We start from the raw sequence: 21,980 nt of genomic DNA, 5'->3' as shown, positions 1-21,980 counted from the left end.
AAGAAGTAGTAACGAGTTGTGGACAGTGGAAGTTAGATTATTTATTTTTATTGTTTTTAAAAACTTAATTATGACTCTAAATAATATTAACGTCGGTGAATATATAATTATACAAAAACAAAATTATAAAAAACTTCATAAATTGAATAAACCTAATTCTGTTGTAAACATAGGAAAAGATTCTGTGAATTTGAGTAATATTATAGGTTATAAATATTTTTCAATTTTTAAAATGATCCCCAAAGGCACAAAGAATTCCAGAGAGTATAATTTACAGGTTGTAGAGGAAACAGTGGCACTGAAAGACGAAATACAATCAAAGGCATCCGGTTCAGATAATAGAAACATTTATGATGATGGTCGCTCACAAAAGTTGTCTGCAGATGAAATTCAAGAACTCAAAAGTGACTTGAACAAAGCTTCTGAAATCGTCGAAACACTCATAACAAACTCAAATACTTTCCACAACAAGACAGAGTATTCTCAGGAGAAATATTTAAAAAAGAAAGAGAAAAAATATTTTGAGTACATTCAAATATTGAGACCCAACCTTAGGCATATCGCTGAAATAATGTATAAGTTGGAGCCGACTAAAATACAAGGTATCAGAATGGACACATTGTCACAGATTATAACAATGTCAAATGTAAGTAATGAGGGCAATCATTTACTGTATGATTCTGGATCAAATGGTCTACTCGCAGCGGCTTTGCTGAGTGCAATAGGCCAAGAAGGCAGTGGCAAACTAATACACATGCACCCAGGTAACATGTCACAGAAGCAGGCATTATTAGCAATGAACTTTGATACAGAACAATTAAATAAATGTATCTCTGTCAATGTTTACTCAGCATTGAGACAAGTATATCAAGGCTGTGATGTAAATACAGGGGCTGCTTCAAGTAATGGGGAAAGTGAGAACCCACTAAAAAGAAAAGCGTCAGATAATGTATCTCCCGACAATGCTAAGGTATCAAAACTTGATAATGCTGACAGTAAAGGTAACAATAGTGAAGATACAAAAGACTCGGCCCCTAAAAAACCCAAATGGCACTTTGATAACATAGCCGCAGCTGAAGTTTTAGAGAAAAAAGTTGACTCCTTAGTCATAGCATGTAAGGAGGACCCTGAAAATATATTTTTGGAGTTATTTACATTTGTCAAGCCGGGCAGACCATTTGTTGTGTATTACAATGTTGTGGAACCTCTACAAAACTTGTACACAACATTAAAATGTCATAGCAATGTAGCAGCTTTGAAGATAACATGCAATTGGATGAGAAATTATCAGGTAATAATTGTAGTATTAAAGTAAGAACTTCCTGCAAACCAAAGTGATGATTCTTTACCATGGGGGTATATAAGGGGCAGGTCCTGGGGTTCTGGGGGCTTTTCGTTACGGACATTTTCTAACGGTGGTGTGGGAGTACCATCTCTTATTCTGCCTTATTATTAAATGATGAATAAGACATCATCCTATCTTTGTGGCTTTGTGATTGAATGCCTCCCCTCTCACCCAACTCTCTCCGCTCCACGTTTATGCCTGCTCCACACTCTCGCGAGATATTCGTGAGAATCTCGTGACGAAAGCCGGAGAACATTAATGACAAGAATCGGCTCCACATTCTCATTACTCACAGTCTCCCGAAATTCTCGCGAGAGTGTGGAGGGGGCATTAAATGACACTCGTGAGCATTAGCGACCGCTCGCTCTTGTAGGGGGGGCAGCGCCCCCCCCCCTGCCCGTTCCAAGCTACGCCTCTGCAGACAGACACAAACAGCAACATAGAATAGTTATGTAGTCCTGTTTAGTTCTTTGTCTATTAAAAAGGCCAGTTATAAGCAACAAGAGAAGTACTATGTATTACTGTAACTTAAATGGTGAATAATGTTAACTATACTATTGTTATTTTTCAGATCTTACCTGAAAGAACACATCCAGAAGTAATGATGAATAATTCAAGTGGTTTTCTTTTAACTGGATACATTCTTAAATAGTACAATAAATAAATAATATAAGTATGTTTCATATTTCTTTCTTTTGATTATTGTTTTGGTAACAATTTCGGTATCTCTAGACACTATCTGAAAAACAATGTAGTATTAAGGGTAAATGGTAATAATAAATAAAATACATTTTTATATGTTTAATCAAAGCATTGTATAAAAATTTCACGCTTAATAAATCTCAATAGTAACTCAATTTTTCTAATCAACCCAAGTCTAATATACTGGGATAATTCATCTTAAGTCTCTGCCTTGTTTTTCGCACAAAGGCACGGCAGAGACCTTATTGGGAATCAATTTATCTAGCAGCATTAAAATGAAAAGTGTGAGTGATGCAGTGTTTGGCACCTAAATATTGTGTGTTCTAGTTTATGGCTTTTGCGGCGGAAGACAGTGCTCGGATGCGCTTTCTAATTCTTATTACAGTAGTCTGCAAAGGTTTATATTAGTAGCTTAGTAAAATAGACAAAGTTAGTGATCACCATTTTACTTACAAGTGCAATCCGAGCGTCTTTTTCCACCTGAAATAGCCTATTGCAACAAGTACCTAAACGGCATACAAACCCCGCCATTAGACCAAAGTGTAATAACAATACTTATAAATAATCGGAAATAGAAGTTGGATAGACTCACCTTTAGCTACATATATCTTTTTACACTTGGTTATAACTTATAACATATCAAAGCATACTACATGAGGATTGCAGTAAAACTAATAATTTTTATGTGATATTATGAAAAATATATTATGAAAACTTTTCAATTTATAAGCATGTCTGACATCTGTACATTCTATATTGACATCTCGTTAACTGAAAATGCAGTGCTTAAAAAATACATTCTGTTCAAATTATATACTAAATAAATAATATGCACTAGATTTCATTAGCTCAAAGCTTGTCATAAATTAAAGCAACAACTATTCCTCTATTAAACCTCTCATATCATTTATTTAGATTATGTATATAATATGTCATACATCTCTCCCAAGCGGTAGACCCATTACAAAGCGACGCGTCTATAAAATAATTTATAAATAACATAAAAATATTTGTCATTATCATCAATGCAATAGTGGAGATCGCGTGTTATTCAATGAAATCAATAAATGCATTGAAGATTTAGCTGATCAAGTACTAGTTAATACTACGTTGGTTACAGCCATAAATAACTGGTTTCGTAAATACTTATTACAGCTACATTTCTCTATAGAAATTAAAGTAAACATAGAAAATAAATAAACGAATTCATTAAATGATTATTTTATGCACCTAAAAGAAGTTGATTAAATCCCGGACTAACATAGATACTGCTCACTATAATTTGACAAAAAAAATTGAACACTCGGACGCGTGTGCAGTATCATGTTTTTTTTTTAATTTACATAAATTATGGAATAACTTTGGTATTACTGGTGTTCTGTGAAGGCCAGCTCGGCTGTGTCAAACAGCAAGACGCCGTCGGTATCAAAAGCAGTTTATCGCGCGTATTCTATGAGCAATTTCTATACGTCACTGTTCACGTCGCGCTATGACGAGTCATCCTCGTACCACGTACGGAAGTCACACATTTCATCGTAATCATCCTGTAACAAGAAACACGTGTGTCAAAATAATAATACTAAGATGCAATTTAAAATGCAACGAATTGTAATAGGGATTCCTCATTGGACAGACGGACAAACTTTTTTTTTATGAAATAAGGGGGCAAACGAGAAAACGGGTCACCTGATGGAAAGCAACTTCCGTCGCCCATGGACACTCGCAGCATCAGAAGAGCTGCTGGTACGTTGCCGGCCTTTTAAGAGGGAATAGGGTAATAGGGGAGGGTAGGGATGGGAAGGGAAGGGAAATGGGTAGGGGATTGGGCCTCCGGTAAATTCACTCACTCGGCGTGAAACAGCGCAAGCGCTGTTTCACGCCGGTTTACCGTGAGAACGTGGTATTTCTCCGGTCGAGCCGGCCCATTCGTGCCGAAGCATGGCTCTCCCACGTTTGAAACTTTCCCTTTTGTAATATTACTAGAGTGTGGGTACATTTTCGGCGATAAAAACTGTCCGATTTGCTTTCCCGGGACTTAAAGTATCTTCATGCCACATATCATTCAAATCAATTTAAAACTTTAAAGTTTAAACAAGCAGTTTAAAACTTTAAAGTTTAAACTCTTAAGTTAAGCTAGTAAGAGTGGTTTAAACTCCTAAGTGAAAACAGATAGACACATTCACATTTATAATACTAGTTTGGGGACATATCGGCTCATATTGCGACCTTCAACTTTCATCATTAAATATAACCAATAAAAAAAAACTAACCGCCATCCAAGCGTGGTCCAGCACGTCTTCAGCCGCGAAGCGCAGCTCCGGCTGCGGGCGGAGCATGTTGGCCACTAGGTCTATAGCCCCCGCCGACACGCGCTCCCAGTGCGGCGCGGGGAACTCGAGGCGCGCGGACAATATGGCGTCGAACAGTCGCTCCTGGTCGCCGTCGGGGGACGAGAATGGCGGGAAACCGCACAGCAGAATGTACAGGATGACGCCCGCCGCCCACACGTCGATCTAAAATTTATTAACATAAATACTTGTTTAATTAAATTTAAAAAATTGATTCAAATACATAGTTTTCAATAGCACGCTTTGCTCAAAGTCTTCATGACACTCAGGCTTCAGTCTCGAAATCAGCGGGCAGCGGGGCGAGTGTGGCGGTGTATATGTGGCAGTCATGGCTTATCCATACTACCCTCCTGCCCGCTGATTTAGAGACTGATGCCTCGAACGCAAGATATATATCTTGCGTTCGAGGCTTCAGTCAAATTGACCGTAAAAAATTCATTAAGCTTAAAAGCAACTCGTGTTTAAAGGTTCTCAATGACTTGAGCAGCTCTAATGAAAAATGATACATGATGTCAGAGTCTAGCTCTGAAGCTACGATGGCATAGATTTATTACATTATTAGTGTGGATAATTATAATGTTACAGTGTTCTATCGATTGTAGATTTTTTAAATAAAATGCCTTAGCTTTTAATTTAACAAGTCACTTTACTGTCTTGCCTTTTCATAATATGGTGAATTCACAAACTCTGATAGTATACCCATAGAAATAAATCAAGATGGAACGGCTAAGCGGGTGGAGTACGCGTGTTTCAATCTTGCACAAGTGAGCAAGATTTGTTGAATGTTCATTTAGTCAGCGCACGTCACGTTTATGCCTCATTGAGCAGTGTCTAATTGTAAAAATTGAAGTACGAAAGTGAATCGGTCAAAAGGAGGTATTTCTTTCCACTGGTAAGTTATTTGTTCTAACTAAATGCAAAGCAAAAATTGACACGATCAATTCCTTAGCAACGCACGCGCGTCGCCGTTCTATCTTGATTTATTTCTGTGGGTATACCATTCAAATAATACCTTCAATCCATATCCAGTCTCCAGCAATATCTCTGGAGCAACGTAGGTGGGTGTTCCACACACTGCGTGGAGTGGTCTCCACACCTCAACGGCTAGACCAAAGTCTGCCAGCTTAAGACCCCTTATGCTTCCATCTGGGCCCACTTCCACCTGTAACATTAAGTATACGGGTTTTAAATATTTAAAGTAAATATTTTTTTTTCTCACAAAAATCAAATAAAATATATTTATAGAACATAAAAATAGTTATTCAACTTTGAGAGCAACTTTTTCCTGACTGAATGTACAGGATATTTTTGGACATTTAGTGTAACATCAGCACAATAATGTAACGAAATAGTTCATACAACATATTACAGAATATGAATGACAATAATTGAAATGCTTAAAAATACAGAGGTTTCAAAACTAGACATCTCATTTTGTCTAATATATAAAAATAACTTCTAAGCTCTTCAGCCACTGTTCTTGTAAGCTGCTTTCCATGTGTGTATTTAAAAAGATACAGATGATAAAAATATATTTTTCTAACCTTATTTTAAAATTAGTTTTGGCATGATGCCAATTTTGAAATTTGATGGCAACTTTAAGTAGTAGCAAAAAATGCAGTAATCTTTTATAATAATCAGTTTAAAAACCTCTGTGAAAATGAATGTTTAGTGATGATCTTACCAATAGGTTCTCAGGTTTGATGTCTCGATGCACTATAGAAAGCGAGTGTAGGTATGCAATAGCTGATGTTAGGTGACCGATTAGCAAACGCGCTTGAGGTTCAGAAAATTTAGAAGCGGCTGCAATGCTATCAAATAGGTCGCCACCTAGAAAATAGTACAAAACAAAAGAATCAAAAGGTGCTATAGAGGTAACAAAATAACACTTTAACAAATCAAGCAGACATAGTTAGAGGTTTAGAGTCTGATAAAATTATTAACAATTCTATGATTGATATTATTGACTCGTGTGATGTTACATGAATTAGAACTAGTAAAATATTAGTTGTATTATACACATACAAATTCAGAATTTTGCTTACCGCTAACGAGTTCCATTATGAGGAACAACCATTCGGGACTGTCTTGTTCTTCGACAAGAGAGACTATCCGAGGATGACACAGCTTCCGCATGACTCGCACCTGATATACAAATATTTATTATTCTTAGTTGTAAAATTCTCAGGTGATTACGTATGTCAGCTATGCAACTGGCATTTGACAGCATATATTGCACATTTGCTGTTGGTCTGTCGCTAGATACGTTATTTAAACCGCAATTTAGAACAAACTGTAGAATATTTCTCAGTTTTGTTTTAGGTAGGAATAATGATGTCTTGTCAGCCCCGGATCGTCAATTTTTTTTAGCCGGGGCAAAAACTGAAAAATGCCGCCCGCCTACCTACTTATGTTTATTTTCAACTTTATCATCCATATAATTTAGGTATCCATATAATGTAGGGTTTAAAAGCGAGCGGGAGCCGGGCGCGTATTTTGAACTATGCCTACGCACCTCGTGAATAATGTTCCTGCAGCACGTCTCACTCCGCGCTAAGGGTCAAGTTGATATGGCCATGAAATTGCTGTACTTGTGCTATTATTTATTCAGTGGTCAAAGTTAAATAAATGATGACTTGTCCATTGGTACGTGAATTGATACCTGTATAATTTACCGCCCGGGGCATAGGCCCCGGCTTGCCCCCGCCTAGATCCGGGGCTGTGTCCTGTTGATTAACTTAAAGTATCAAACTATCTTTAAAACGCACAGTCGGCAATGAGTTAATGACCCCTCTGAATATATTAACAGGCAAACACTCTGCATCACGGGATTTAGCTTGTAGCGATATTTGTTACTAGCTGTTGCCCGCGACTTCGTCCGCGTTAGTATAGTAGATCACGTCCCAAGTATTATTTATTGTACAAAAATATTCAATGTACAGCATTGACTTTCCTACGATTTTATTATATATAGATGTTCCGCGCGGCTTCGCTTGCGTAATTTAGGAATTTCACGCGACCGTACATTTTCCCGTAAAAAAATAGCCTATGTCCCTTAACATGGTCTATTCTTCATGTTTGCCAAATAACATAAAAATTGCTCCAGTAGTTCTTAAGAATCTTAAGATAATAAGCAATTTCATATAATTTCCCTTGTTTTTCCACATTTTCCTCTACTTCTTCGCTCCTATTAGTTGTAGAATAATAAAATATAGCCTATAGCCTTTCTCGATAAATGGGCTATCTAACACTGAAAGAATTTTTCAAATCGGACCAGTAGTTCCTGAGATTAGCGCGTTCAAATAAGCCCTTTCAAATAATTTCCCCCCGTTTTTTCCACACTTTCCTCTATTTCTTAGTTTCTATTAGTCTTAGCGTGATAAAATATAGCCTATAGCCTTCCTCGATAAATGGGCTATCTAACACTGAAAGAATTTTTCAAATCGGACCAGTAGTTCCTGAGATTAGCGCGTTCAAACAAACAAACTCTGCAGAATTATAATATTAGTATAGATGTGTACAAAATCGCTGCGCTTATCGCTTCCGCGCGGCGCGTGTCCGTCTCCCTTACAATCGGTCACCGAGCGCGCCGGCTTCCAGAAACGACGAGCGCACACGCCACTCCGCTGTAGGCTCTCATACGCACCGCCTGTGTCACTTGTACTTAGACCTTTTTGCTTACGTAGTTCGATCATTTTATAATTTCTCATAATTTCATCTCATACTTTTATTTTGCTTTTTCATACTGTTTTCTGTGCTATATCTCACTCTTGTCATTTCACTGTGCTTAATCATTTCTGTGTAATCATCTTCATAATAAATTTCATTCTGTAAGTATTTTATCTTGTTTCCGTTCATCTTTCATATTCACTTAGTGTTAAGCGCTTCACGCATTATATACCTATCCTCCTTATTATTGCTTACACATCGGGTTCGAATCCCGATTGCTGAGTATTTTATAATTATATGTAAGCCGTAGGGATAAATATTATCAGACATACAGACCGACAAATTTAATTCCGAACTTAAGTACAGACAGACAGATCGACAGTTAGGTGGGGTAAATATTCTTTAGGATATTTGCCTCAAACCTACAAGCTCTTTACATTTTTATATAAATAAGAATATTTAACTAACCTCAGCCTCCACATAATGCTCTTTGCCCTTGCACTTGGCTTTGTCAATAATTTTGAGTGCATACTCCTTGCCAGTGCTTTTGTCCATACATATTCTTACTACAGCAAAGTTTCCGTCTCCTGTAAAGTGAAAAAAGAACTTTAGTTCAAAACCAAAAACTATAAGATTTAATATATTAGACCCTAATATACTAAATCATCATTGTGTGGTCCATGCTACGAATAATAAAATCTAAGGAAACGTAACTCCCATTCTTCAACCATTTTGAATTTGGTTCCTTTTCGCACACTAAAATATGACATTAGCTACGAAACACTAAAACACACTAGGCCAAAAATACGCGGCCGAAGTTCGGCATGATTACGTCAGCAATGCATACAATATAATGCGACGTAATTTCGGCATGGGGTATCATCGGTATTTTAAATTTTAAAATATACATTGCAGGCGTATCATGCCGAACTTCGGCCGCGTATTTTCGGCCTAGTGTGTTTAGACACTAACGACTCTAGTCCACCGACGCTGCGAACTGCGAAACAGCGGCGACCCCATTTACTGTCTCATCCGCCACACGACAATGCGTTATATTGCATCTCACTCTATTCCTGTTTCGCATTGGTTTCGCAGATATTTCTTCTTCTTTTTTTTTATTAATGGCTCCTTTGTGAGTTGCCAGTGCAGCGTCGCGTCGGTGGACTATATGCGTAATCACTCATATTGACAAAATAAAACCTTTGACAATAATTGACACTTCTATAAATACACAAAATTGTGTACCGAATACATGCATGAAGTGTGCATATATTCGGGTCTCATTTTGTAGACTCGCGCAACAAATTTTTGACACAGTATACTCTTCCTTAGTTTTTATTATTCGTAGGGTCGGTGTCTAAAATTTTATGATGGTTTCAAAAGAAACCCTAAAAAATAAAACCTTAAAATATGTTGCATACATACCAATAATTTTTCCGACATTATATTTAAGTCGGAGAGGCTGAGGGAGCAAGTTAGCTAATGGGGACTCCTCATTCTCTCCCGCTGCAGCATTTGCATCGTTCTCTTTACGAGCAGCGCCGCTAGCTTTAACAGGCATGCGCGGCTTGGGTCCCGCTCTAAAATAATTATGTAAAAAAAATAGATATATTTTTTTTGGAAATTGACTTTTTCATTAGTTGTTTTTCAAACTTGATTGTTTTGTTTCCTGGCAAATATACAGTATTAACATAAAAAAAAGAAACTTCCATTAAAATCCAGTAATAAACTGGTTTCTTATGGCCTATGGGACAGTAATAAAAAATCAATTGCAAAATTGTATGTGCAATTGTGCAGGCACAGACACTTAAAACTAAAATTTACCTTGTGTTCCTAGTTACTGGATTGTATTTAGTTTTTCTATATTGTAATACAGCTTTACTCTCTTCAAATTCTAATTCAAAGTCTTCTTGATTTACTCTGAAAAAACAAAGTTTTTTAATTACAATACTATTTAAAGGTAAATCTTATCTCTAACTTACGTAAATAATAATAATAATACATACTCAATTACAATGATTAATTTTAGCTTAACATAAAAAGGCTGACGAATGTCAAGTATAATGACCAAGAAATAAAAAAAAATGCAATAGCACATTTAATTGGTCAGTTACAATTTTTTGTTTACAATTTACATATATCGAAACTAATTGTTATAGATTATTTTATAAAAACTAATTAAGAATGTAATGTGTAATAAAAACATTATACTTACTTTTTTATGAAAATCTTAAGTGACTAATCTATATTACCAGCCATTAAAATATCGCTTCAACTAGAATCATCTAGTTACTAGATGTATCATGTGACTCATATGAGTTATATGAGAACTATAGTAGTTTACATTGAGTCATCAGTGCAAAAATAATCAATAATAATCAATGAGAAAATAACTTCATGTTGCCCGCAATTACATTGTACAGCAATTTGTTTATCAGGCAGAAATTAGAGGTAATTTGTTAAATTAAAAATTACCTCTAATTTCTGAGTTAATATTTTAAATATTATATTAATATTTAACAGTTAATATTTAAAAAAAAACAAAATAAAGTGTTTTTTTTTTTGTATTTTTGAAATATTATTTATATTTCAAAAAAACAAAAAAAAAAATCTCTTCTGATGATTCATTTTCATCTATTATTAGTATTATTCAAATTCATTTATTTTTCAAAAAATATTAACAAATTATTGCATTGTCATTGGCTCTTAGTTTACAGCCCAAGCTTATAAAAGCATGTTAAAAATGTAAAAAAAATTCACAAAATTCCTCTAATCAGTTCCGGAGTATGAAAAGATAACATACACTCTATTTTTTTAAAATTAAAGTATTATAGATAGTCTCTTTTTATTACCTCTCGTTTCCATAAGCAAAAAAGACATCCTCTTCTTCAAAGAACTGGTTCAAGGAAGTGACTGGAGTACCAGATTGTGTGAAAACTTTTCTCACACATCCTGTATCTAATTTTATACATTCCGTAATAGCTGCTAAAGCGTGTTCCAGAGTTGGACTATTGCGTTTGTTCAATAGCAACCTGCAAACCTACAACAAACAAATAATTTGTTAATTAAAAACAATTGAATGCTCCAAATTGAAATAATTAGTACAAGTTGTTAATAAAAATATAGATAAGCATAATGATATCATGAGCATAATAATAACAATAATTTAATTACCTTGCGAGGCTTTACCCCATTTCTTAGAATAGTTACTATTCGTGGTCGGACTACATTGTCACCGGCTGGGCTAACTCTTGGTGACCCATTTCCAGTAGTATTGCTACCATTAGTCTGGAAAAATAAAACATAAAAACTGTCACCCAAAAATTATATAGCCCTAGATCAAGTCCTGGAACTAGCAAATTATTACAAACAATAAAAAGTGCAAGCCCAACTCTAAATGTTTTATTCAAAACTGGTACTTTGTAAGTTCAGCGTAGAAAATGCCTATTCATGCCTAATATACATTAAGGGTGAAGTCAAACGAGCATAATTTGTGAGTTGTGACTTGTGAGTCGCAGAATTTCGACTGGCAGAAATTGTGCTGCATTCAGTTTAATACAAGAGTCCTGTTTGATTCACACGAGCATCATTTTGTGAGTCATGATTTGTATGGAAAGATATTCTCGCGACTGAAATTCTGCGACTCACAAATTATGCTTGTTTGGCTTCACCCTACCACTTGTTTGGTATATGATAAAAACTTAAACTTGTTTTTAACCCCCGACTAAAAAGAGGGGTGTTATAAGTTTGATGTGTCTGTCTGTCGGTCTGTCTGTCTGTCTGTCTGTGGCATCGTAGCATCCATAAGGGGAAACCGATTTTGATCTAGTTTTTTTTATTTGAAAGCTGACTTAATTGAGAGTGTTTTTAGCTATAGTTCATCATCATCAGCCTGCTCCGTGCAGGAAAATCGCGGTTCATCTGGTTCGTGAAGGGCCTATTAGCATCTTGCAGTTGTTTGGTGGGCTTTATTGCATTCTAGTTCGTGACATTTATAAATATTTACACATTAATGGAAAGTTGACCTAGTGCTGCAGCATCACCTGGTAATCAAGAGGATACCCAACTCCTCACCAACTTAGAGCAATGGTTTCGTGTTTGGGCTCATTTTAATTGCGACAACTAGTAAGACGTAGATAACCAATAAATTTTTGCATGCTGCTGCTGCGGTATCACCGATTCTGTAGAAGCCGAGCTCCATATGAACCCAAAGTGGAGGTTTCATGTTTGGACTTACATTGACCCCCTCATCCCAAAGGACATTCCTAGATGGTATTCATTGGGATATAATATGATCCTATTGATAGGAATTATTCTGCACTATAACCAACACAAGTTTAAGATGCATGAAATAAAATTAAATTAAGAAATTTAAAAAAAACCTTGCCAAACAACTTTAAAAAGTAATAAAATAATATATTTTACTGACTTTAAGTTTAAATAATTCCTAAGTGTAAAGTGATATTTTAGTCCATAATTGTTGTCAAGGTGTGTCGGGGGACCGCTAATGTAGATGTTTGATTTCACATAACATTATAGTGTAAGGGTCAGTTCACAGCGAACCGAATCGAGACAAACGGTGACATGGCGATTCAAAATGCAAAAGACACTATTGGCGGTCCCCCGACACACCGTGACAACAGTTATGGACTAAAATGTCACTTTACACTTAGGAATCATTTAAACTTAAAGTCAGTAAAATATATTATTTTATTACTTTTTAAAGTTGTTTGGCGGGGGTTTTTTTAAATTTCTTAATTTTATTTTATTGTTGTAGAGAACAAGTGTAATTAATGTTTAGAAGAAAAAAATATAATTTCATTTGTACAAAACCAACACATACAGATTAAAAATGTTAATGGAGATGTCACAACAATCAAAATACCTGTAAGTAACGGGATAGTCTGTTATTAGCTCTGGCTGGAGAAGGACTGGCGCTGTCCAGTGATTCTGGACCACTCAGCCGGAAGGATTGTGGTGTAGTAGCAGCTTCATAGTCCAAACGTTTGAATGGCTCACCAAATCCACTACACACATAAGATTGCCCATCTTCTAAGTCATCCAAGTTGCCAATCTACAAAGTTAATATATTTTTTTTTTAAATAGCCTGATTAACAAACTAAAGGTAACAGATTATCCAAGCAGACCTTGCATAGTTTTGGTGTCCAGGTATCACCTGGACATCAAAGGTTAAATTACCTGGACACCAAAATAATGCAAGGTCTGCTTGTCTTTTCCTGGCATATTGGAAATATCACATGACAGACAAAGAGAGAAGACCTACAATGGTTAAAGGATGAGCCCCCTATTTATATATATAAACTCTCTATTATATATCTTTAGTATATATCTCTTTAAACCAAAGAGTAATTAATATCTCTTTGATTAAATATTGCTACATTTAATGTAAAAATTAGATAGCTGAAGAAAGAAAGTTTTTTTTCAATACGCACAAGACACAATTAAATTACTATAGCACACAGCAAACTAGTATATTATAACGAATTGTGCCTAGATAGAAATATTATTGGTAAATATAGGGTTGTTTACTTACTTTCTTACCCTCTAATGAGTATATTGTTCTTACACCACTAGGTAATGTAACATTGTCAACTAATACTCTTGTAAGATCTGCAGTTAGACTGTCGAAAGACCTGAAATATTAAGAAGGTATAAATACTGGCTTACTACACATTGCATTGTACATTACTTTTTTTATTAGGAAATTATTTACAAACTGCAATAATTATACCAAAATTTTATTTATTTTTAGTAGGGTAAATGGAAATGAGCCTAAAGTGAAAGTATGCTACAATGTTTATATCGTGAACTATGAGTTTTTATACCTGTAACGTTCAGGTAATACGGGTATTGTAACTCCCGAGTAGAATTTATCGCCGTTTCGAAAGAATCTTATTCGCTTTGCTTTGCGTGCTGGTTGCGATCGTACAATTACGTTACGTCGATTTGTCCTAGTTTTCATTATTTCCATATCGCTCAAATCCTTTTCTAGGTCACAAGCAGAGCTAGAACGGCTCCCACTTCTGCTCAAATTATTCTCCATTCTGTAAATGAAAGTTATGACAAAGTTACACATTGATAACGGATGGAGTATCACAAATTTTTGGTGCTATTACACGTACTTTATTTGTGTAAGTAGCTTCCTATAAATATTGCCCAGCTAGTGATGACGGATCACTCAAATATTCATTATTTTACGCATTGTAGGCAATATTCTAGTTTTTACACAAAATAGTAAACTAATGACTTCTTGAAACACGGAAATCTACGGAAATCAGCGCAGCGACTTGGCCACAGATTACTAGTATATATTTGTCAGCGACAGACACAGATTAGGTACTAGTAATATTTGTCGACAGATCCACAGACAGCATAGAGTAACTTAAATATAATAGGACAGACAGATCATATGTATGTATTATTACGACAGATGAAACAATGCACAGATAAAATAACTATAAACCATCTATAAACTATGGTCTATGGATTATAGAGGAAAGTTCATTGAGGTACTATAGACTGGAGACTATATCGCCTTATATCGGTGTATAAGCGTCAAAAGCGTGTAATGTTATGTCCTACTTACTAGGACATAACAAAGCAGTCGGTCTGCATATTTCATGTAAAAAAAGTGATAATAAAGGTTTTTAGTGAACATTTAATGCTAGATATTGTTGAGTTTTGTGGTTCCGCTAAATAATAAATCATAAGAATGGTCAAAGAATGCCTCAAACACGTAGATTTAACATTAAATACGTAAGTTTTGAACAACGTTTTTTGGGCTTTTCAATCGGTATTTTTGTAAGCTAAAAAGATAATTTATAAGTTTATTAATCCCTTATTCGTGCTATATAAGACATTAGTGCTAAAAATGTCACATCAATTAATAATTTGGCAATAAAAATTGCATAGCATTTTACGTGTGTTTACGGATTCTCATCACTTGAACTATAGTTAATCGATAATATGAACTAATTGACTTTCTCTCCTGTATCATAATGTGCTTCGAAATAATCGACAAATAGAAATATTCAAGAAAATAAACGCACACTACATGTATAAAAATAAGCACAAAATGGCCACGTGATGACGGGCTAAGACTACATCTATACTATAATACTTTATCTATGGGAAAGTTAGAATAGATAGATGTCAAAAATGTGTCAAACTGATGATGACACATTATTTGGCAACTTTGAAAAAAAAAGATGAAAAACGGCTTTAGGCAATCTGACAGTGAATGGTGTCGCAGGCCTGCATAGTGCATAAGGCCGCCTGGTTATAATCATAGCTCCCACACCGGTTTCGGTTACGGTGGCCGGTTTCGCTGAAACCAGCTGGCCTGGTTTCAGCGAAACCGGCCACCGTAACCGAAACGCAGGAGTAATTTTATAGTACCCAAGTGTGTGCGCAGTACACAAGAGCACTCTCTATTCATTTACTCTCATAACCCAGTGGGACAGAAGACCGACACGACCGGTGACCTGTAGGCTGTAATGGTTATAACTAGAGATGGGCACGTACCTGGGTATTTACCCATCTACCCGGTATTTACCCTCACGTACCCGGTAAATACCCGTATCTACCCAAAAGGGCGGGTAGATAAAATTCAATACTTAAGTCACAACCACCTCAAGAACGGTAATAGCTAGAGAGTTGAAATTTTCACAGATTGTGTATATCCGTTGCCACTATAAAAACAAATACCAAAAACAAAATAAAATTAATATTTAAGGGGGGCTCCCATACAACAAACGAGATTTTTTTGGCCTTTTTTGCTCTATATCAATAATAGCAACAGGTAGGTACTTGAAATTTTCACACAATCTTTAGTTTTATGTTAACTTTAATATTTAATAATAATATTAATATAAAATAAAAAATTAAGAGGGGCTGCCATACAAAAAACACAAATTTTGCCCTAATTTTTATCCTACTAATATTATAAAGGCGAAAGTTTGTTTTGATGTATGGATGTTTGTTACTCTTTCACGCATGGGCGTACCGAGGGGGGGGCAGGAGGATCCCCTGGATCATGTTGACGTCCCTACTAAGTATCTTATCTTGTACTTTTATCGAAAATGTAGTACTTTTAGAGAAAAAATATCTAGTACTTTCATAGAAAACTTATAAAAGATAATATGAGCGATTCTTACACAGAGACGTAATAAATCGATTTGCCGAAGACCCTCGAAAATATAATTTTTTATTATATATATATATATATATATATATATATATATATATATATATATATATATATATATATATATATATATATATATATATATATATATATATATATCACCTATCTTATAAAAAATCTGATTTGCTTTGATTTGCTTCTGATTTTTTTAACTTCTCATTCTGCTAGCGATCTGACTTCTAGACATTGAACTAGTCGTTTTGAATTTCTTCTTTGTATGGTACGCACCCAAGATCTTGTGGGGCTCGTCTTTTTAATCTTTTGAATGTTTAGTTTGGTAGAGTTTCTTCAATTTTTTGCCAATATATTAGGATGTGATTTTATCCTTTTACAATAGTTTTGGAGGGAGTCTTTAATTTCTTCTTTTACATACTTGATTTTTAGATCATTGTGGATTTGGCTATTCGTAACATAATATGGGGCTCCAGTTATTGAACGCAGGGTTTTAGATTGGAATCGTTGTAGAATTTCTATATTTGATGTGGAGGTTGTGTCCCACAACTGCATCCCATAGGTGCAGATGGGTTTGAGTATGCTTTTATACAAAATAAGTTTATTTTCTAGTGATAGTTGTGACTTGCGGCCTATCAGCCAGTAAAGCTTTCGTAGCTGCTTAAGCCTTTCTTTTGTTCCATATATGTGTTCTCCATGTAAATCGCCTGTCGAGATAAATTCCTAGGTATCTAACATCGTTTGACTGTGGTATTTTTATCCGATTAAGTTCTACTTCTGGACATGTCTCGTGTCTTAATATGAAAGTTACATGGACAGATTTATTCTCGTTGGCTTTTATCCTCCAATCTTTTAACCACTTCGTTGATATTTCGTTTAAGGTTATTTGCAATTTTGCCGATGCTCCATGGGCTGTTTGGTCTACTGCGAGGATTGCTGTGTCATCTGCGTAAGTGCCTGTCAGAGCTTCATCAGTACTTGGAAGGTCAAATGTGTATAGAAGGTAGAGATAAGGGCCCAATATACTGCCTTGCGGTACTCCTGCTTCGATTTCATGGAGACATGTGACACTATCTCCGTACTTAGCATAGAAATATCTATTGCTGAGGTATGCGTTTATAAAGAGGTTGAAGTTTAAGGGTGGTTTTTTACGAACTTTATACAACAGTCCACGATGCCATAATCGATCGAAGGCCTATGATATATCCAGAAAAACAGTAAGATTTGCTTTCAAAAGCTTTTTGAACTTCTTCTACCAGTCGGTGTACCTGCTCAATACTCAATAGTCCCATGCGCTTGGCGAAAACCGAATTGGTGATCGGGTAACAGTTTACTAGCTCTGATTTCTGGCATCATGCATTTCAGGAAGAGTATTTCTAAGACCTTGGAGGGAACTGGCAGAAGACTTATAGGCCGGTGAGATTTTTCATCCAATGGATCTTTTCCGGGTTTGGGGATTAATATTATAATCTCTGCTACTTTCCATTGCTGGGGGGACAATTTTATTTAAAATACACGCGGAATTGTGTGAGATATTTGATTCCATTTTCTTGTAGCTCTTTTAGTATTTTTGGTGAAATGTTTACGCTAATTTTCATGCTGGGAAAGATTGTTAAAGTGGTTCCCCCAAACGAGGATATACCATTGGTGACTTTTTTGTTTTGAACGCGCTGACTTGTGTTTTGGTGCAGTTAAATTGGACTGAGTTACGTCTACCCCATTTCACCCCGATAAATATGCGGGAAGTCACATTATCTGTACTATCATCCGCATAGCAATGAATGCCATTGATATGCTGCATGAATAGGGTAGGCGATAGCACACAGCCCTGAGGGATACCAGCATCAACAGATAGAGTATCAGAGCATTCACCATCAACTACGACTGCTAAGAAACTTGTGACCCACTTGCATAATTTCTTGGGGACTCCATATGATGGAATCTTGGATAATAGTGATTTGTACCATACCCGATCAAAGGCCTTCGCGATATCCAAACTAACAGCTAATACCCACAGTTTCAATCGCCTGAGCCAACGATGAGTTAGGTACGCCAAGAGAACCGAGCCGAGCCTTAGTAATCCCTGAGCGTCCAAGTGTCGAATGAGCTGGCTATTGATGATGGACTCCATCATCTTCGAGAAGAGGGAGATTATAGCGATTGATCTGCTGTTGGAAGAATTGGAACGGCCACATTTTTTAAGTATCGTGTTCACAAAAAGCTGCCTTTCAAGAAGCCGAAACTATGTGAGATAGATAGTTGAGCCAAAAAAGACGCGTTAAGACCGGAGCCAACTCTGGAGCACTCACTGGAGCTACTTGCATTGAGCGCTGATGAAACCGAATATGCGACATGACGCTCGTACATCGCGGTATGGTTGGCGGTTTCCGCCCTCATCATAAAGGGTCGAGTTGAACGCAAAGAGCATGTCATAAGATCGGCATTCTCTTTTGCGTGTTGAAGTAAACACAGTGCAAGCGCTGTTTCACGCCAGTTTTTTCGGAGTCGACCCATTCGTACCGAAGAATCGCTCTCCCACGGTTAAAAGGGAAAAAAATCTTCTTTTAATTAACGCACAGGCCAAGAACTTTTTATATTTGATCATTAGTTGCGTTTACACAAAAACAGTTCTCATTTGCATAATACATTAATTTGCATGTACATATTATATAGGTATCAAGACTGTAAAGGTGCCTCTTCACAATGGACTATGCTGGCCCACTACAAGCCATCGCCATTGTGTAAACGGAGTAATGGTGTATGATGGCGGACGATTTTCAGGCGTGGCCTGCAGTGGGTCATCGTGCCATTGTGTACTGGCTATATAACAGACAAGATTTTGCACACGTGTTCCTCTAATGAAGTAGACATCCACTATAATTGTAAAAAAAATATAATTGTAAAAAAAAATCTTACCTCAAAGAGGTTTTATGCCTTGAGGTTGGAATTGTATAGGCTCAAGGTTAGTTAGTGGAACCTTATAATTTCTTAGACACAAGTACACAACAATATTCGTAGTGCCTACAATTACTAACAAAATATATTGAATTACGAGTACCTATGTATATTAGAATTTTTAAAAGTTCAGCCTAAAGGAGGGATGAATGTTTTGAAATTTCGCACGCGCGTTTCCCTTAACGATGAAGGCGTCCACTAAGACGATTTAATCAATCCCCAAAAGTGTTAAATGCTAACTTTATCACTATAAGAAGGTAGTATACTTTAAAGAATATTAATATCACACATACAAAGCCAAAATTTAGGAAAAAAGTTCAAAAACACACCGTCACTCTTTGACATGCGCGCCGAAATTCATGAAAAACATGGTTTTGTATTGCAAACATACATTAGTTTAAGACTTAAAGGGCCTTATTCGAACAGTTACGGGCTAGTGACCAAATTTGCATAATTTAATGGCGGTTTTACTAAGGATTTACTAAAAAAAATATGTGAAAACGTACGCTGAATAATAAATACCCACCATTTTTGGGTATTTACCCAATCTACCCGGTAAATACCCAATCTACCCGGTAAATACCCAGGTGGGTAGATTGGGTATTTACCCATCGCCCATCTCTAGTTATAACTTATATATTGTCATCTATACGTTCTTGATTTATATATAAAACTAATAATTAATCACATCATTTATTAATCTTATTAAAATGCATTATGCAAGGCAATATATAATATCAAGTAAGTAATAACTAATAGGGATTTTATATTTCAATGGCAACATCGTAGTGTCATCCCTTTTTTCTTAGGGGGGTATTACATTATCATTTATATTGGATAATTTCTATGATCATATATAGGATCCAATATGTATAAGATCATTTGATCATATCTACATATTACATTATCATATTTCATTGATCCTATTTTACGTCAAATGTGGTTTCAATAGCCAATGGAGAGCGCTAACGCTGACAGGTATTGACGTCAGGGTTACTAGATCTCAGAGAATTCGATTTGTCAAAAGACATCGTCATTTTTAATATGGCTTTTTTTGTTATTTCAGCAAGATTATCCAAGTATATAATTAGAAAAATAATTACAATACATTATTTGAAACATATTAACGAACAAGAAATTAAAAACTCTTTTTTATATTAAATAACTGGCAACACCTATTTCTATAACCGTATTGGATCCAATCTCTCAGCAAATGTCAAAAATCTATGATCAAGGAAGAAATGAATCATATGTATGATCTCGGATCCAATATTTATGATAATCTAATATCCCCCTTAGATTGATTTGAAAGGGACATGACACTACGATGTTGCCACTTTTTAATTTCTTCACTTTTTTGACAGATTATACATATATTTTTTGTTTTTTAAAGCTGACAACATTGCAAACAGGTGACGCATTTATCAATTTCGTTTTGTGTCAAAATTATTGCGGACAAAGAGTGATTATTATTTTTCTAATATTTTGCCCCATTAGTGAAAATTTCTGTTCAAAATGTCTTCAAGGAAAAAGGTTCTATTAAAAGTGATAATCCTGGGTGACAGTGGCGTCGGCAAGACTTCTCTCATGAATCAGTTTGTGAACAAGAAATTTTCCAATCAGTACAAAGCAACAATAGGGGCTGATTTTCTCACAAAAGAGGTACTCGTCGATGATAGAATCGTCACAATGCAGATTTGGGATACTGCAGGACAGGAAAGATTTCAATCTTTGGGAGTTGCATTCTATCGTGGGGCGGACTGTTGCGTATTAGTGTTTGACGTAACTGCCCCCAACACATTCAAGTCCTTGGAGAGTTGGAGAGACGAATTCTTGATACAAGCGTCGCCACGCGATCCCGACAACTTCCCGTTCGTTATATTAGGGAATAAGGTCGACTTGGAGAACCGTGCAGTGTCTGCCAAACGTGCCCAGCAATGGTGTCAAAGTAAAAATGATATACCCTATTTTGAGACTAGTGCCAAAGAAGCGGTAAACGTCGAGCTAGCGTTTCAGACCATTGCGCGTAACGCCCTAGCCCAAGAGACTGAAGCGGAGCTGTACAACGAGTTCCCGGATCAGATCAAACTAAACGCCAACGACAACGGCCGTAACAGAGATGGAGACAACTGTGCTTGCTAAGTGGTACACTAATTACTCGATATTGGCAATATACTAGTATATCTTTATTTTATAAAAACTAATTACGATAGAAAGTAATTTGTATTTTATGATTTTTATACCATAAAATGTAAAAAATGTATAGATATAATACAAATTTTGTCTGGTTATTGTTTTGTTTGATATTCACATGCAAGGTTTTTGTATTTTGAAATTGCAAGTGCCACTACCTGAGGGTTCACTTAGCCTAAAGTATGTAAGTGCAATTATCTGCCCAGTTACAACAAGCAACTACAAGGAAATGACTAACATTAACCTACTTTACATAATCATTTAATGTTTGAGAAGATAAATTCTGCAATCAAAACAAAGCATATTATATTAAACAGAGATTATTTTACTGTAATGATAACTGCAAAATAAACTTTTTGTGTGTTTAAAAATGTCATCTGAATTATCAGTGCTACACAGAAAATCAATTTTTGGATTGATATGCTAATTATTATTATATATATGAATGTTCAATAAAAAAGTACTTATTTGTGATTTCTAATGATAGCTTCTGAAACATACCAAACATCAATGTTGCATTGCATTAATTAATGTATTTAGAGGTTATTTTAATCATTCCTGTGTATTGAGTTCTCAATCAAATCTTCAG

General features: G+C 35.7%; 3 protein-coding genes across 3 annotated transcripts; 2 read left to right on the top strand and 1 right to left on the bottom strand.

Moving 5' to 3' along the window:
• The first annotated feature begins 70 nt into the window (after positions 1-70).
• On the top strand, positions 71-2,028 carry LOC121729262 (tRNA (adenine(58)-N(1))-methyltransferase non-catalytic subunit TRM6). Its single transcript, XM_042117720.1, has 3 exons — positions 71-91; positions 278-1,291; positions 1,917-2,028. The coding sequence occupies exons 1-3, from the start codon at positions 71-73 to the stop codon at positions 1,995-1,997; spliced, it is 1,116 nt and encodes a 371-aa protein (XP_041973654.1). The 3' UTR covers positions 1,998-2,028.
• A 103-nt stretch (positions 2,029-2,131) lies between these two features.
• LOC121729260 (serine/threonine-protein kinase GD17699) lies at positions 2,132-14,376 on the bottom strand. The gene is made up of 14 exons (XM_042117717.1): positions 14,208-14,376; positions 13,911-14,129; positions 13,619-13,718; positions 12,950-13,138; positions 11,239-11,352; positions 10,917-11,104; positions 9,889-9,984; positions 9,490-9,644; positions 8,533-8,651; positions 6,441-6,540; positions 6,080-6,225; positions 5,408-5,557; positions 4,318-4,560; positions 2,132-3,591 (listed from the first exon to the last, which is right to left on the bottom strand). The coding sequence occupies exons 2-14, from the start codon at positions 14,126-14,128 to the stop codon at positions 3,535-3,537; spliced, it is 1,875 nt and encodes a 624-aa protein (XP_041973651.1). The 5' UTR covers position 14,129; positions 14,208-14,376; the 3' UTR covers positions 2,132-3,534.
• Positions 14,377-20,606: 6,230 nt separating this feature from the next.
• LOC121729543 (ras-related protein Rab-7a) lies at positions 20,607-21,489 on the top strand. Its single transcript, XM_042118084.1, has one exon. The coding sequence runs from the start codon at positions 20,714-20,716 to the stop codon at positions 21,338-21,340; it is 627 nt and encodes a 208-aa protein (XP_041974018.1). The 5' UTR covers positions 20,607-20,713; the 3' UTR covers positions 21,341-21,489.
• The last annotated feature ends 491 nt before the right edge of the window (positions 21,490-21,980 follow it).

Source organism: Aricia agestis, chromosome 8 (genome assembly GCF_905147365.1).
Source record: "Aricia agestis chromosome 8, ilAriAges1.1, whole genome shotgun sequence".
Classification (NCBI taxonomy): Eukaryota; Metazoa; Arthropoda; class Insecta; order Lepidoptera; family Lycaenidae; genus Aricia; species Aricia agestis.
This window is presented reverse-complemented; position numbering and strand designations above follow the sequence as displayed.